We start from the raw sequence: 17,973 nt of genomic DNA, 5'->3' as shown, positions 1-17,973 counted from the left end.
ATACGTCCATAGATCACGATATGGCTTTCGCGCCGGTAGTCTGAGCATAGCCTTATGCTACGTTCAGACTACACTCTAAGCTGGGTAACCCTTAATAGAGGTATACATTTTCGAATTTTTGTAACCTATAATTTATAAGGTACAAATGTAACCTATATCTTCGTAACCTTTATATACGTATACACGTAAGGGTTACTCAGTTATGGGTTACTTTGCAGCTTTCAGCATGTATACCTTTATATAAGTTACATCTACCACCGTCCAAGGCCACACACCTGGAAGGTGTCATGTTGCGTGCCAGGCGCGCTTTCGCCGGCGCCAGAGTGGCGACACCCCGAAGGCGTCTTTCCCGCGTGGTAAACAAACATCGCGTTAGTGGAAGACGATATGTGCGACCATGCTGTTCATTGCGCCGTCTAAACTTTTCCGTCGGGTGCCTTTGTTCGTCCCTCGAATAAACTGCCGGCCACACGGCTGGGGCTAAAAGAGAAGTTACTTTTGTAATTCCTAAAATTGCAGTGCCAAAAACCTTTAAAATGTTCTCTTAATAATGCGTTGTATTACGTCTTCGATAATCGTTACCCAGGTTGTCACCCAAAAATCTTCGTGAGTATTGGCAACACTTGTCTTATAAACAGGCATAACTAAATATGATGTTTGCATCAGCTTTGTGCCGTTTAAGAAACCAGTATCATGCATGATAGTCTTTTGGTAAATTGCGGGCATGAATTTGAGCTTTAGTTAAACAAAATTAGGGTTTAGTGAAACCAAGCTTTAGTGAAAACATGCACTTGATAGCATACTTCAAAAGGACGCCAAAGTTATGATAGCATAGCCTTCAGCCGAAACTTCTTGCTGACAACTTAGGCCATGATTATCAAAAGACAATTGCAGTACATACACACATATTTGCGCATTTAACAGGGGCACATTTCCAGAAGTTTGGCATCAGTAGTTTTGAACATTCCCATTTATTATTATGAAACACCTGTGGGGTATTTATTAAAAAGCAAAGCTGCGAACCACCCCAATGTTATTATTGTTCCTTAATGGGTATTAGACGAGTGCGGATTCCTGGGCGAATTGGTGTTTCCTATATTGCTTTAGACTTCCAGGTAAAATTCGGTTTATTCATATATCCTTATTAAACCTATTTAATAAATGTTGCGTGAACAGCTTCACAAACATGGCCAAATATACAGATTCTTTACCTCAATATTTGCATGGATGTATGCAAAGTATTTCGAATTGCTCGGATACTGCCATTGAACAATTTCAGACGAATTCGAGTTTGAGCTACAATTATAAGATGGTTCTTAGAGGTGCACTTTTCCAGTACAGCGTTATTGTCATGGTTCCCCACAGAAAAAAACGCAGAATGTGGGAAAGTAGAAAGAACATTTATTACAAAGTCACTGTTTCATACAAAGCAGTGTTTATGGCTATGTGCCGTACATTCTCCGTTTCACTCAGTCTAATATTACACTTGGAATTCACTCGTCTTTACGAAATAATCTTTACACTTCCCTCTTAGGTTGCTCTTTACAGTTCCACCTGAGTTGTGATTCCCACGCCAAGTTATCGTTTTTATGCAGCACTAACAAGTTTCCAGGCCGATTGCAATCTGTCTTGTGGACAAACTTTAAATGGGATCTTTAATTTCCTGCATGAAAAAATGCGCTTGGGAAAATTCAGAGATAAGCTTCGCAATTTACGTAGTACACAAGCAAGCACAAAATCAGGGCACGCTGAAGATTCCCCGCGGTCATCGAATAACTGGTTCCCTGATGCTGCAGATGGAGGTATATATGCGAGGGCCGTCACTTGGATTTCCCCGTCTTGAAGAGCCATCTACAGAAAATTTTAGAAAAAGAACAAAATCCAGTGCAACCATAAGCCCCTAAAACCAAATCATAGGCATGTGAAGTACGACGAATATATTGCACGAAAAAGAAGACGGAGACCAGAGAATGAAATGAAAGGCCACACCAGAGGAGTGATTTACGGCCTTTCCTAATAATTTCACATCATTTCAGTAATCGTTACACAGAGTAATTTGGCTGCATTGTTCAGAACGTGAAGCCACTATAGTCATACCTGCCAACCTTACCGAATTTTAATCGTTCCGTGTTCCAGTTTATCTCGCGAAATGTTTCTGCATGCTCACCCAGAACAGGCAGAAACATTGGGCTACGAGATAAACTGACATACATTTGCAAAAGAGAAAACAAAAACATTTCCGCGCCTTCACGTGGAATCAATATTACACGCCACAGAACGAATGTCGCACTAAACCCAGGAAACGCGCTTTCACGATTCTGACGCCATCCTCGTCATATTTTTGGCTGTACTTAAACATCTCCCTCCCCCCCTTGTCTTGGCAGTTTCATTTTGAACAAGGATCCCACATGGAAGCCGAAACGTTTTTCATTTCAGTAAAGTGTTCTTATCGGTGGTTTCTTCCTCGGCTATCAGTAAAAAAGAATCGCCAACTTACATTTTTTTCTTCGTCCAGATCTGTTGTGGGAGAGGATACATCTAGAACTTGCACCGATCTTCAAGTGGCATTCCCAGGAGGTTTGTACCTGTAATGACTCGAAGGGTTATTTGGGTTACAATGTAATATGCTTGAGAGCTGGGCAGTTGGTATACATTCATAATAAAAGAACACCTCAAACTTGACAAGACGAAGAAAAGATCGATTTGATTGATTGTAGTGTTTAACGCGCCAACGCACGCAGCCGATGAGGCGCGCTCCGGATCACCTGGGGATCTTTAACGTGCACCGAAATCTCGTTCACACGGGCGTTTTTGCTTTTCGGCTCCATCAGAAAAGGGGCCGCCGCGGCCGGGAATCGAACCCGCGACCTTGTGCTCAGCAGCGCAACGAGCCACCGCGGCGGGTAAGACGAAGAAAACAACACAGCACAAGTACTCACTAACAACTGCAGCTTTCTTAAAGAGCTCTGTTCGAAAAAGAGTTATTCTTGTTGGCTCTGCAAAACCACGCGTCTTATAGAATAGCTAGAGTTGATAAAAAACTACAAAGCTCCATGCTGGAGAAATCGTTATGTGAATTCATAACGTTCATGTAGTAACGAACTGATAGAAAGAATCACTAAACATGAGGCAAAATAAGATACGAAATGTAACATCATAACACTTGAAGAAAGGCCTCGCATTTTTACAAGTGAATCATACTTTTGTCTGTGCAGGCCTGGGTGCCATCTTTACAAAGAATATTGGAATGAATGTGTTTTAGTTATTGTATTTTCATACCGTTGTTTCCACTGAAATCAGACTTCATTTCAACTAGTGTCATACGCAGGGGAGTCCTGGTTGTCAGCTCAAGGAACACTGCCTGCAAGAAAAACAGTAGTGCTCATAAGTCATAGCATAGGTAGCTAGATGCAACCACACTTTTCGAACAACCAGGAACCGATGAGGGTGCAGCACCAACTTTTACACCTGCACCTGTCTCTATGTAATTCGGCACAATATCTTTATCATCAAAAAAAAAAAACAAACAATCAAGCAGCCTGCCTGCGGGCTCATACATACCACCATTCTGTAAAGTCGCTTTACTGCACTACACTAGGATCACGCGAGACAACCATTTGCCCTGCAATACCACGCGAATAAATAAATGACTGATTTGTGCGAATGAGAATAATAAACCCACTTGACATGGTGAAAATGTCCCGCTGTCTCAAAATGGCTAACACGAAATTTACCGACTCAAGGAAAAGAATGACAAAAATTAAGAGTGTTGTACATATGAAAACTTTTTATTGTGCGGTAGGGCAAACTTTCACAAAAAAAGAGGCTTGAACTGGACAAAAGTGAGTTAAGAAATATCTGGCAGCATTTAGTGGACTACTTTTCTGCAGCACACACCTTGTGTTTATCCGGATATATTACTACAAGACCGATAAACTAGACACCATTCGGAATATATGCAGCGAGAAAAATGAACATTTCGTGACGGCTGAAACAAAATGATAATACCCAGAGAATAGCGCGATAATATAAAACTTTAATGGGAAAAATTCAATTATTCAAAACAGAGCTACCTGACAATTACATGGGCCAATAACTCGTCAAGTGCGCCCGATGCAGCCAATAGCGTAAACAAAACGATCGACACATGACGAAGGCGCGCAAACAGAGCAGAAAGCAGGTCACGACGAGCGCCGTTATCTGTTATAATGTACGGGCTTTCCCGATCGTCCACTATATATAGTCTGACGCAACGAACGCAAGCCCATGATTTCATTCAATTGCCGTCGCGGACAACAGAAAACGTCCAGCGAAGCAACCAGTAAGGTAACGAAAATCCCTCTCGAATGCTGCAATTTCAAATTGAAAAGCCTCCAGCCAAAAGATACATCCAATGAAAACACGGAAACCGTTACGGGAATATACTCACCGAGTTCGCTTTCACTGGCGCCGGGGCATTGTTCCAACATGCGAACTTGATGCTGGTCGTAGAAGAACGGGCCGTGTAGCGCTGCCAGTCACAAATGGGCTCGCCGCAGCCTCCGCGACTCACGCCGACAAATAAGTCTTGTAACAGCAATCCTCGCTTCATCGTAGGGATATCACAGCAGTAAAAAGGCTCGAGTGGCGCGAAAACGCGGCCACCGTGCCTGCGGGCGCCGCCATTTCTCTATATCCCGTCATGCAACGGAGAAATCAACGGCCGCCTGGAGAGAAGGCGCGACGTGCATCTCTTAGAGGTTACAGAGCGTTTTATAGGTTACAACGTAAAGGTTACATGTCAGATTTTGTTGATGTAACCTATAAATTATTAATGTAACCTATAAACCGCTTTTAACTTCAGGCTTGTAACCCTTAGAATGGACTGGGATAAAGAAAACCTCAAAATGGATCCATTGTAACCTTTATTTTATACGTTACTTCCGCTTAGAAGTTACATTAAGGGTTACCAGGATTAGAGTGTACACCCGCCGCGGTGGCTCAGTGGCTAAGGCGTTGCGCTGCTGAGCACGAGGTCGCGGGTTCGATTCCCGGCCGCGGCGGCCGCTTTTCTGATGGAGGCGAAAAGCAAAAACGCCCGTGTGTACGAGATTTCGGCGCACGTTAAAGATCCCCAGGTGGTCAAAATTAATCCGGAGCCCTCCACTACGGCGCGCCTCATCGCCTGCGTTGCGTCGGCGCGTTAAACCCTACAATCAATCAATCAACGTTCAGACTACCGACGTAACAGTCAAATCGTGAGCTACGGACGTAAAAAAAGCGGCGTTTCAGTTGGCTGAGACGTCAAATGACGTCATTATTTAAAAATATTACGACAGTTGCGGCAACAGTCTGAACCTGGCCTTACACTCCCTTACTAACGATTTTTGTGTGCTTTACAGACATCCTATTTGAACCCTATAGAAACCCAACTGCGCAAGATTACGTGACAAAGTTTTGGCGCTTTTTTGTTCTCAGACGCCATTGCGGCGTAAAGTATTCATACTCGGTGAGTGGGCAACCGCCACGTATTTTCAGTCAGCGGTGGTCAAAAAAAAAGAGTTGCGTCTTTTATTAAGCGCGAACCAAGCACCTAGAAAGAGACGGAAGCAAAACGTCAAACGCACGACTTGGCCGAGTTTTATCACCAACGTTCAAGGCGCCTTATCTGCCTCGCGCAGAGCAAGACAACACGAAACAAGCGCGAGTGAATGTGAAAGAGGCCGAGCGCGAAAAATTATTCTGCTTCCAGCACGATTGCAAATGAGTCGAATGTTGCCAGCGCGTCGAAAGGCCGGCCCGGCAAGCCCGTCGCCGAATCACTGCCGCAGCCGATTGAGAAAAGAGAATCTGCATTGGGCCCCCGGTTGTTAAGCGATGTTTCTTCCGGGCAAAAGAAGCCCCCGACGAAGGGATTATTGTCTGGCCCGGGCCAGTTCAAACGGCCGAGGAAATCCGCGGCCATCGATTCATGCAAATCGGGACGATTCGTCTTGCCTTCGGCGCCGACTACATCGGGCCGGAGTAAATTCAGATGAATCCCAGCGCTCCAGTTGTTCGAGGCGGGCGCCGCTGATTTCTAGCGTGTTTCGTATTCGTACTCCCGATTTTTTTTTTTCTTTTCGCGCGAGGTGGCAAGTCTATTGGACGAATTTCTTTGTTCGCCGGATTCGGCGAAGGAAAGATAAGGTGGTCCAAGGGGCATTACAAGTTCGAGCTGGCCTTTTGTGCAGTGACCTTGCAACACCGTTATTTCTCCTTTGGGTCCAACGAGAATAGCTTGACTGAGCTTGTCGTCGAGGGGATGTGCAATGTAGTAGAGCCTGCTCTCCACGAGCAGGGAGACCTATCCTAATTTGGAGAGGACACAAGATAGCCCCTCCCCGTACGTCTAGATTTTTCTCCATTGATAAGCTCTATTAGAATTACACTATCCGCTGTGACGTAAGTCTTTCTAATGATAGTTTATATTTCGGATAAACATTAGAAGGTGGCAAATCGTAACACCTGTTTTTTCATCTGTGCCTTCGCAGAGTTTTTGCTATAACAGGGCATGTAATTTTTTTCTCTTTCACCTGCGTAGTTTCCTACTGCAGTCAAACCCGTATATAACGAACCCGGATAGAGCGAATTATGCTATATATCGAACAAAAATAAATCAGTTACGGTAATACACGGGAAACATATTCCTTATAACGAACTTCACATCTGATATATCGAACTCGGCGTGCATAGAATGGCTGCCAAAATGCATGGACTCGGAGCGGCGATTGAGATGTTGATTGGCCGCGACCACTGAGCAAAGGCCGCGACTGAGACGTTTCGCCACGTATAGAGTGACATGACCCCGACACTTTCCGTAACTGTTTCCGACGCGCCGAACTCGCGACGTAACCCGCCCAGTCAGTGAGTCCGGACCAACACGGCAGCTCGCCAACCTTCCCGATGTTGTGCCGAAAGGAGTGGCTTTCGAAGATTTTGCTGAGTGTGAACGACGATGCTGCCGTCATTGTAAGCCCCTCGGACGCGGGCACCGTTAGCAGTACCGTCGTAATTCTGATGAAAAGGATGGAGGAGGCAGAGGATGTCGCGAGTGAAAGCCGTCCGACGCTTAACCTTCGGCAATCGAGGGTCGTCCCCAAATATTTCTGGGATATTGAAGGACATGGACTCGAACTGGTGCAAACAATCCTCGTGTAAAGAATACCGTGCTTGTTACCGCTGCCAAAATGACAGGGAAAACAAAAATCACCGCTTTTTTTGGAAGAAGACAGTTACGGCGTTAAGACGGAAAGTAGCTTTATTATTTACAATAAATCCATTGTTTTGTGTACGGTAATGACATACTTTATTTTGTTCGTTTGTACATGCAGGGATGGCAAGGGGGTTCCCGCGTATTGCAAACTCGTAAAAATAAACTCGTTATAGGCGGGTTCGGCTATATCGAACTATTGGATATATCGAACTAATCGTGGCGCATATTGCAGTTCGCCATAACCGGGTTTGACTGTATGTGGCACGCTCGGAACTAGCTTGTCGCGCGGACAAATATACGCTAGCTCGACCTCCTAAATGTTGCCCCAAAATTTTCCTCCATGCAGCGCTATCATCGTGGCGGACGAACCGCTGAAAATTCGCGGGACATTCATCAGCATCAGAATGAATTGTGGTGAATTGGGTGGATACATAGGTCGACGATTCATGGGTGAAAGGGGTCTTCCCAGCATACCCTGCCACCGTACCGCATGCACGTAGGCGTTCTAATGCGTACTGCTTTCGTCGGCGATCTCATTAGATCAGAAGCGGAAGAAACAAGGAGCAACATAAATTTTGCACACGAAAGGTTGGTAAACGTGTTGAAGGCTCCTTTCTTTATCTTCTTCCCTTCCGCACTCTGTCTTTTAAAGGGACCCTGCAGCATTTTCGATAAGCGCTTTCACCCTTTCCTTCGCGTCTCGAACGCCTGCGAAAGCTATAGTTATTGCCAGCACGGAGCGGCACCGCGTGATTTGCTCGTCGCACCAGATACGCCTTCCATTTCTGCGTTGTTTTTGTGGCTTTTTTTTTAAGTTGCTATCAAAAAGCCTTCATTGCCGCATCTGAAGGAAAACCGGCCAACAGCCGCTACATGGCCTTAGTGACGTAATTCCAGCAGCCGAAGAACGTCAAAACCGGGAAAGAAAGAATCTTTTGAGTGAGTTTCCAAGTTATCTGATGGGCACAGAGCACTAATTTTTGGCTGAGCTACTTTGCGACCCGCTAATCTAAGTACTGGGTGTGTTGGGGGACTACGTTCTGCAAGCATTTAGGATGTCGAAAAAAGTTGAATAGAGTGTTCCAGGGTCCCTTTAAGAGCAGAGCACTTTAGGCGCTCGCCTTGTCGTCGTAGGTCGCTCGCTGGACCCAAATAGAGCAACAGGGCGTATAGTTGTAGCGCTGTCGTCGCGGCGTACCCCAGAGGCTTCGAAAGCCAAGTGGTTTATATAGTCATAAGCGTTCAAAACTCGTGAACCACGTCCGCTTGTCTTACATCTCCGCGTTGTTTAGCGCGAAGATACCTATAGGTACATTCGAGGAAAAATATACGTAATTAACCGGCAGCGCCCGCGTTGCTTTAGATGGGAACGCTCGTTGGGTTGGTTTTTACTATAGTAAGCAAAAAAAGCGGCCGCACAAGAAAAAAATGGCGCGTCCGAAATGCGGCCGAAAGGCTCCACGCGCTAGAAGTAAATGGCGCGTTCGAAATGTCGCAGAAAGGCTGCAGCCGCGCAAGAAAGAAATTCCGCGTTCAAAATGACGCAAAACAGCTCCAACATAAGGAATTGAAGCAAGCACAAAAAGAAGAGAATTCCCGCTGGCGCAGTTCAAGGCAGTGGGCGCGTGAGCACTGCAAAGGCGGGAAATTTGAATGGCATGGGGTGGTAGCAGTGAGTGGATAATGGCCCTACAGCCCATAATGGCGAATCACTGCTCTGCACTTCCGACCGCTTTCACATTGAGTGTAACGGCTTACATTTTTGTTTCATAGTGTGTTCCCCTCCCCCCCCCCCGCCTAGGCTGTTGCCGCGCAGTGCTCTTTCCCCCTCATCTTGGACTGAGAGAGAGAGAGATGAAACTTTGTTAGGCAGCTCAAGTCCGAGCCGCGGTGTTCCACGGTCCTCCGACGGTGGTGGGCTTGGCGGAGGTGCACAAAGAGTTTCAATGTGGGCAGCCAAGAGGGACCACAGGGCTGCCCGTAGGTTTTCAGGGGGAGCGGGCCAGCTAGACCACGAGTAGGGAATATCAGGGGGGAAGGGGTTGGTCGACAGAAATGTGGAAGACGAGGTCGCCCGTACACAGCGCCAATATGTATGCTCATTGTCCGGATAGCCACCGCATACCTGACAGTGCGGACGGCCGGGTGACTTGTGTATGTAGTGGAGGAACAGATCACAGGGGAGGGACAATGTCTGCGCCTGTCTAATATATGTAGCGTGTCTCCGTGACATGAATTTAGATGGGGAGGGAAGTACCATTCTTGCTTTGCGGAGGTTGCCGAGATGTTCGCGGCGCCTTTTCTGGTGCATTGCTCTATCCTCTTTTGGATTGTATTCCTCAGGCCACGGCTGAGGGCTGCCCGGGAAATGAGCGTCGCGGGCCAGAGCGTGAGCTCGTTCATTACCCTCTATGCCTTGGTGGCCAGGGATCCATTCGAGGAAAACGTGTAGGTGGGGATGAGCGTGCATGTATGTTGTCAGGCTAGTGTGGACAGGGGATGGAATGTCATTCGAGGTGAAGCTTCGAAGTGCTCCCTGACTGTCCGTGCGGAGTGTAATGTGGGCGGGCCGATGCTGGTGAAGTGTAATGGCTTCTGCGATGGCTTGAGTCTCTGCAGCTGTGGGCGAGGTCACGTACGGCATCATCTTGGACTGAGGATGCCATATTAAAGCTTCAACATCAGCCCATCTCTTAACTTCAATAAACGTCTAATCTCTCTCTCACTCTCTCTCTCTCCATCCACGGCTCCAACCGACGCAGTACTGACGCCACCCTCTCTCCATCCTTTCTCGCACCTCGGCTAGCGTCGCGCCCTCCCTCCCTGCCTGGATTCGTGTAGGCGGACGCGTTGATTGCGTGGCATTCTTAGCCGAGTACCCCCGCAGCCAGGACCGTGTAACCCCCTGCAGTGCCAGAAAAATGCAGATTTCGCGAAAGTTCCAAATGTATTCATTATAATAACGTAAATAGAGATTATAGTTTGGACTAAATTTCGAAAAACTAAGATATCAGAAATATATTAAAAAATTACGGAAAATGGCAAAACGTATAACAAATGCCATTTCCACAATAATGCAAATTTCGCAAAAGTTTTACCTGTAATCGTTAGAATAGCGTAAATGGAGAAAATAGGTCGAATGAACTTTTGAAAAATTAAGAAAATAAGAAAAATATAAAATAAATACGAAAAATTGCGATCCGTGTAACGCCCTCCATTCACACATTAATGCAGATTTGGGGAAATTTCCAGTCCTACTCGTTGTAATAGTGTAAATGGCGATAATTGGACGGGCAGGATTTAGAAAAAGCAACAAATTTGGCTGGAAAAAACTCAATAGTCATAAGTGGCCCTACAACCATCATCATGGATCGTGGCCACCAATTCGAATCATCTCTCTTTAGCGAGCTTCTCCCCCTGCTTGGGACGACTCGACTCCGTACGGCCACATATCACCCCCAGACCAACAGGCTGGTGGAACGCGTTCATCGCCACCTCAAGGCAGCTCTTACTGCTAACGAGACGCCATCCGAGTGGGTACAACGCCTTCCGCTGACTCTTCTGGCTATTCGACGCGCCCTTAAGACCGACCTGTCCGGTTCCAGTGCAGAACTAGTTTATGGTTCGACACTCCGGCTCCCTGGTCATTTCTCGACCAGCCAGCGTAGTCATTGCCTACCAGCAGCTGTGTGCAAAGTCTACGCATGCTCTTTCGCAACTTCAACCTAAGCCTAAACGACCTTCCTCGCCGACAGACGTTTAAATCTCGTCGGACGTTCGCAATGCCCCCCACGTTTATGTGCGCTACGACGCTGTGCACAGGCCACTCCAACCTCACCACGCCGGCCTTTTCCCGGTACTACAGCGACACTCGTCAACGTACCTCGTGGACATGAACGGCCGCCCAGACCCCGTTGCCGTCGCGAGGCCCAAGCCCGCCTACATGCCTGGCGCCACTCTGTACCCTCCACAAGAGGCTTGTACTTGACCCGCTTGTACTTGATCCCCTTGTACTTGACCCGCTTGTCCTTGTCCCGTTCGTCACCCTGTCTGAATTATTGCGATTTAAATTCGTACGATGGATTACCAAATAGCTCGAACCCACACGTTGTTAAGTTATGTGTCTTTCTCGTTCCGAGCAAGTGTTTCCACGATCACGCCGAACGCCAGAGGCTTTCTCGTTCCGAGCAAGTGTTGCCACTGTTGCGATGACACTCTGGAGATTTTTTTCGAACCTTTAAAATCTTCCGAAGTAGGTATGCTTGGCTTGATAAATGCGCCGGGCATGCTGGGCGGTCAACGCGAGGCACGCACACACGAGCGCGGCATTTTCGCGAATTTTTAACTGCCGAACGGGCGCCGCAATCTTCCTATTCGGGTGCGCTTGGCTTGACAAACGTGCGCAGGGGTCGCTGGGGGGTCGTCGCGAGTCACGCACACATGAGCACTACGAAATTCTTTTGTTAACTGACGGGCGGACGCTGCGAGGCCCGAGGTCACATGCGCACGCTCGGCAATTTCTTGCCATTTTTAACTGCGGACACGAAATACTACGATTTTCTAAGCAGCTTCGCTGTCATAAAGGCGAGGTTTTGGCCGTCGGCCGCCGAGGCAACCGTTCCCAGCAAAACGCTACAAGGGGTCCGCTAGTATGAATAACAGCGTAATATTGATTGTGGCCGTTACAGGAGGAGTCGTTAGAAGCGAAGTTGCTGTTCTAACATGGCATTTCACTGCACCGTTCAAACCGCAATCAATGTTTTCGTAAAATGTGCGAACTCTCACGCAACGGTGCCTTTAACATACACAAACACGATACACCCGTGGTATTGAACACAGGACAATGGAAAAATGAAAATAGATGTATATTTCCAAAGCTTTACTACAAATCTCGGCCACAAGCTTCAATGATAAGTGGCAATTACAGAAATTCCATCAAAAACGTGCGCAAGGAAGGGGGAAAGCAGGACACAGACGGTAATACAGAACACTAAGGCAGCTCAGAGGTCCTTTTGATCCATCGATTTTCTCGCTGATATCGATTTACGGAACAGCTTACTATTCGCTTTCGAAATCTTCCGATGCGAATGCGTGTGTTTGACCTTGGGTGAGAAAGGCTCCCGCTGTTCCAGCGTCTTCATCAATCCTTCCAGCAGCTCTGTCCTGCCACAAGGGGATGCACAGGTCGACCTGCGGCTAAGTGGGCTTGTGGCCTCTGCGCTCGTTAGAACCGTCGCCTCGGGATTGGGGCTGACCGGCATGTGGCTCACAAGACCGGCTGCTCCGAAAGTGACGGCCGCTATGAGTGCGAACAGCACGTCTTCGCGCCCTTCCGCACGCAGCACTGAAATCGCGGCCGCGATTACGCCCCCTAAGCGGCCGAACGCGAAGGACAGGCACGAAATAGTTGCTCGCACTGGTGCAGGGGAGGCGAGAATCATGTAGGTGAAGTAACAGACCAAAGTCACGAAGGAGATTGCTTCGGTGACAGCAAGGCCGATGTTGTGCACATCAGCTGACAGGTTAAAGCTGCCGGTGGCGATGCTGAAGACGCTGCACGAGATACCCGTCAGGAGGAATGCACCGGTCACCATCCTCTTTCCGTTCGAACTGATTAACGCATGCAGCGGGGCAGCGCAGGCAATCGCGTTTGTTGTCAGGGTGATTCCCTTCGTCAGAGTTGTCTTCCCCGCGGCCCAGGCCAGCAGGACCACGTAGTAGGTGAACATGGCGGAAAAAGTCGCGAAAAACAACGTCTTCGCTCGGCGACGAATGACATCAACGCTGTCCACGTGGATTAACCGGACGGGGCCCGGACTGGGCGCTGTCCTGAGTCTCTCTTCGAGCCTCGCGACGAGTTTCGCGGGGCCACCCGAATGGAAGCCGTTGGTTCTGGCCGCGGCCTGCATGACCGCCTCCGCGCGCGCCAATTGTCGCTTCGCGATGAGCCAGCGCGGCGACTCCGAGACAAGCAGGAAGCCGACGGGAATCAGGGCCGTCGGGGACACCATCACAAGCTGCCGTATCACCCATCCCGCGTGATGCATCCGGCTGGCTACGGCAAACGTAACGTCGCCGAGCGTTAAGCCGGCGGCAATGGTGAAGCCGACGTGGGCCGCGCGGTACCGGTGTGTCGAAACCTCCGCGAGCAGCAGGGCGGAAACGATGAAGAGCGTGGTGCCAGAAGCGGAAATGATGAACTTGGTGCTCACGTACACGAGGTAGCTGGTGGCGAAGGAGCTGCCAAACGCTGCGATTAAGAGCGTCGACGCGGCGCCCAGTGCGACTAGCCTGCGGCCGATGTGGTCCGCCACGAAGCCGGACACAGCGAGGCCGACCAGGGCTCCAGCCATAGTAAGCGCGTTGGCTAAGGGGATGAGCCAGGCTCTCCCGCACACCAGCTCCCAGCTGCTCACGATGGAAGTGGGCGCGAACTCCGGGTCGTAGTCCCACGCCTGGCAACGCACGACCGTGGTGTCGTTGGGGTCGTTCGGTTTGGCGAACAAGGTGCACCGGCTGTGCTGGCCCCGGTCGTCCAGGGGGATGGCCCAGCGCTTCCACTCGTCCGTTGAGATGTTGAGGCCGGCGGGCTGCCTGCACCAGTGGTCAACGTCGCCAGAAATGAGCGGGAAGACGAGAGTGTGGCAGTGCAGGACCCAGAGGCTCAGCACGGTGAAGAAGAGGGCGCCTCGCTGGAAGTTTCCATGGCCGAAGGCGTCGCCGCAGTCGAATCCCTCGCTGGTCTCCAGGTCGTCTGGGTCGAGGCTCGCGGGGACGACGTACTGCATTGCGGTGGCTCGACCAGTCGCTCTTTTCGCTTCGCCTGCTCAACGGGACTTTCTCAGGCTCGTGTCAGTTATCGGCGCGGTTGGCGTCGACGGCCAGAGGAACGCAGAAGGAACGCGCGCTGTGTCAGCCTCTAGAGCTTCTTCTTCTCTCTCGGTTGCCTGCTCGCGTGCGTGCGTGCGTGCGTGCGTGCAGCACGAGCATTGAACCCGCTGTATGCTTGCATCGCAGGGGTAGCGCTGGCGCTCGCGAGGAATTAGCCACAAAATGGACACTTCTGGTAAAATGAGCAAGTAAGAATGGAGATAAAAGAAACGGAGGCAGGGAAAAAAAAGGATGGAAGAAAATGAAGACAAGGGAAACTGAAAAGTATATATGCCATAAGTAATAAGAAAGAAGGAAGGAATTTATAAATGAATAAAGTAGATGAGGAAGAAAAGAAGGGAGGGAGGAACAAAGAGGGAATCGCGCGAGGTAGCAAGTCTATATATTACCATATTTTATGCAGAATTTCTTTCTATTCTTCTTGGCGTCCTGAAACTTGATTCGGCGAAATCTTCAGTTATGATACTCACTGATTCCTTTTCCGTGTGCATGGTCCTTTCCTCGGAAACTGTGAGTCCCATGCTTAAAACGTTTTACTCTTGAGTTCCCACTCATGTGCGGGCAATTAGGCTTCTTTGGCTGCCTCGCCACTGTGGATTAGCCCTTAATGAAGCCGCTGATACGTTAGCAAAATGGCATTGGCTTTACCTTTTGTGGAGGTGCTTCCCCGTTTTCTTGCGTGTTGCTGGTCCGTTATCGTCAATACGTGTTGGCCCAGGACGTGTCTGGTCAGGGGCTGCCCACATCTCCAGAAGTCGAACATCTCAGGTTTCGTTGGAAAACAAGCCTCTGCCAAACTCGCTTGTGCGAAGTTTCGCTGACCTTGTTTCATTTTGGTGCTCCCACACTTAATAGGTACCAATACCGGGCAGATCTAACAACCTCACCCTTGTGCCACATCTGTCATGAAATTGAATCGGATGAACGTTTCTTCCTTTTTTTCCGCCGATTCTCTCATCATCGAATAAGACTGCTGGAGGCTCCCCTGCGGCGTCTTGGACTGCCACTAACTTTGCCAGTGCTTTTTGTCTTTTGGGGGCACGATCATAGGCCATTGCCGTGGGGATGTTGGTCCCGCCATCCATTCCTTCATTTCAGAGACGGCTCGTGTGCTTTGCTGAAACGATTCCGATCAGGCTTTCTCGTTCGTCTTTCTTTTTCTATTTCTTTCTTCAACCTACGTACTAAATTTTTTCTTCGACTCTACTGTTTTGAAAAATCTGGTTCTTTTAAATAAAAAATATTCTTCTTGGCAAATCCCCCTGAGTGTATATGCGCCAGTTTATGGGACACCACCACCACCACCTACTGAACGAATTTTTTTGTTCGCTGGATCCGCCTAAGCGAAGATAAGGTGATCCAAGGGGTGTAGAAGTGACAACTGGGCTAGTTGGTAATGCATATGGGACATCTTGAAGGTAGCGCACTTAAACACGGACACTGGTGAAAGAAACGACAAACCACAGCGCTGACTCACAACTGATTTTTATTAGAACAGACACACACTTAAATACTACAACCCAAACCCATGTGACCAGACATCATACATACGTCACAATCCAGCGTATCATTACTAAAACATGACAGGCATGAAACAGGCTGTGTGGATGAAGGCGCGTGATATATTTTACGTTACAGAGCGATTTAAAAATCCAAACTCACTCTCATGCAAATGAATCGACGGCACACTAAGGCACCACACCCCTTTTTTTCTTATATTATAGGCCTCAATAATCTCGCGTGTTAACTTATCCCTGTGCGCAGATAATATAACCGTTTCCTCGAACGCAGGCTCGCACTTGCACTTAGATACGTGTTGAGCCACGTGCGAGGAGGTGTCTCCTCCTAAAGACCTTTTTGTGTTCCAGCAACCTGACATTGATACATCGGCTTGTCTGACCGATATACACATAACCACAAGGAAATGGTATAAGGTAGACAACACACTTTTTGCATGGAACAAAAGAAGACACATGCTTCACCCCGCAACCCTTTCCGGTGCTGCGCGACAAGCCTTCAAGCTTTCTGTCAACAGATCCACAAATTTTGCTAAGTTTATTAGGTGCCGAAAATACAACGCGCACACCGAAGCGACCCGCGACATTTTTCAAACCGTGGGACAATCTGTGAATATATGGGACTACGGCAGGAAATTTCTTCTCCGCCGGTGCTATATCGTCACGCATTGCGCATGTGCCCATCTTTACCCGTTTGATAAGCTTCTGGACCGTGAGACGAATGACGTCACTTGGAAACCCGGCATCTTTTAACCTCTGTAACCTCTGTAACCTCAGTAACCTCTGTAACCTCTGTAACCTCAGTAACCTCAGTAACCTCTGTAACCTCAGCGGCGTTATAGCGGCTAGATAACTGCGTGGTGTACACGTGATACTACAAACCCGCTAGTTCTGCATTCTCCCACGTGACTGCGCCTCCTCTCCCTTCACTCCGGTCGGCGCTTCGCAGCTGCGGTGCGCTGCGGTGCGGTGCGCTCCTCCTCTCGAACATACAGGTTAATTCACCAAGATTTCCGCAGAGGGACAAACGAGGCGTGTTAAGCCGAACGTGATCACGAGCGGGTGTTAATGTAACTAACGGGCAAAATGCCACCAAACTTCAACAAACTCCCCCTCATAGCATCACCCCGTGCTTCGCACTTCCTCATACTCCCCTTCGGGGAAATGCGGGGGAATTTTTTTATCTGTGCTTCGTGCAGTTCTTGGTATAACAGGGTTTTTTCTCTCACTCGACTCCTTGCCTACCTGTGCGGCATGCTGGGAACTAGTTTTTAGGGCGGACAACCGCATACGCTCGTTCATTATCAAAAATGTCGCGCCGAAATTTTCCTGTACCCCGTGCTCCTGTCATTGCAGAAGAACCGTTAAAAATTCGCGGGAAATTCATTCATCATCAGAGTGACTTGCGCCAAATTTGGATGTCGATGCACAGGTCGACGACAAATGGGCAAAAGGGATCTTCCCGGCATACCGTGCCGCCATATCACATGCATGTAAGCGTTTTAGTGCGTACTGCATACACTGGTGATCGCAGGAGGAAACAAGGAGCAACGTAAATTTTTCACTTGAAAGTTCTGAAAACGTGTTGAAGGCTTCTTTCCTTATCTTCTTCCCTTTAGCCCTCTGTCGTTATCATAGTGTCTTCCCCCTCCACCCCGCCTAGGCTGCTGCCGCGCAGTGCGCTCTCTCCCTCATCTTGGACTGAGGATGCCATTTTAAAGCTTCAGTACTAGCCCATCACGTGACATCAATAAACGCTTATTCTCTCTCTCTCGCTCGCTCCATCCACGGCTCCAACTAACATAGTGCCGACGCCGCCCTCTCCCCATTCTCTCGAACCTCAGCTCGCGTCCCGCCCTCCCTCCATGCTCGGATTTGTGTAGGAGGACGCTTTTTGTTTCGGGTACGCCCCTGTGGGCCTTTTGACTCGTTCGACCTTTTGACCCGAGGAGGAGCAGAAAATCGAACGGAAAGGCCGAGAGGTTATCCAGGCCAGAGCCGGATTGCTACACTGCGGAAGGGGCGTATAGCGGATTAAAGAGAGGGCAGGGGAAAAAGAGGGGATAGGAGCGGGGCCTTGCACACACTTTAGTCCCGTTGTGGGCATTATAGCCTTTCAGCTAAGCCTGTGTCCTTCATAAAACGCACACGGGCTTTTGTTCCCTACTGCGAAGTCGATTGTAGTGGTCAATGTCCTACAATAGTCTCTACTGTGAATGGTTGACTGGGCAATCGGCTTAGCCCGGCGTCCAAAACACGTCTTTCCGATGAATACTGGGGGCAACGACAAAGCGCATGTTCGATTGTCTCATCCACCTCGCAGGCGTCGCA

At 48.8% G+C, this 17,973-nt stretch overlaps 1 protein-coding gene and 1 long non-coding RNA gene across 2 annotated transcripts; both read right to left on the bottom strand.

Annotated features, from left to right (window-relative positions):
- Window positions 1-894: 894 nt before the first annotated feature.
- On the bottom strand, window positions 895-4,656 carry LOC144152615 (uncharacterized). Its single transcript, XR_013319195.1, has 4 exons — window positions 4,430-4,656; window positions 3,280-3,361; window positions 2,498-2,585; window positions 895-1,851 (listed from the first exon to the last, which is right to left on the bottom strand). It is a non-coding gene; the product is annotated as an uncharacterized LOC144152615 (long non-coding RNA).
- Window positions 4,657-12,234: 7,578 nt separating this feature from the next.
- On the bottom strand, window positions 12,235-14,022 carry LOC144153298 (organic anion transporter 7-like). The gene has a single exon (XM_077684949.1). The coding sequence runs from the start codon at window positions 14,020-14,022 to the stop codon at window positions 12,235-12,237; it is 1,788 nt and encodes a 595-aa protein (XP_077541075.1).
- Window positions 14,023-17,973: the final 3,951 nt, after the last annotated feature.

This window comes from Haemaphysalis longicornis, unplaced genomic scaffold, assembly GCF_048455015.1.
Source record: "Haemaphysalis longicornis isolate Haplotype H1 unplaced genomic scaffold, Haemaphysalis longicornis Haplotype H1 scaffold_9, whole genome shotgun sequence".
NCBI classification, from domain to species: domain Eukaryota; kingdom Metazoa; phylum Arthropoda; class Arachnida; order Ixodida; family Ixodidae; genus Haemaphysalis; species Haemaphysalis longicornis.
This window is presented reverse-complemented; position numbering and strand designations above follow the sequence as displayed.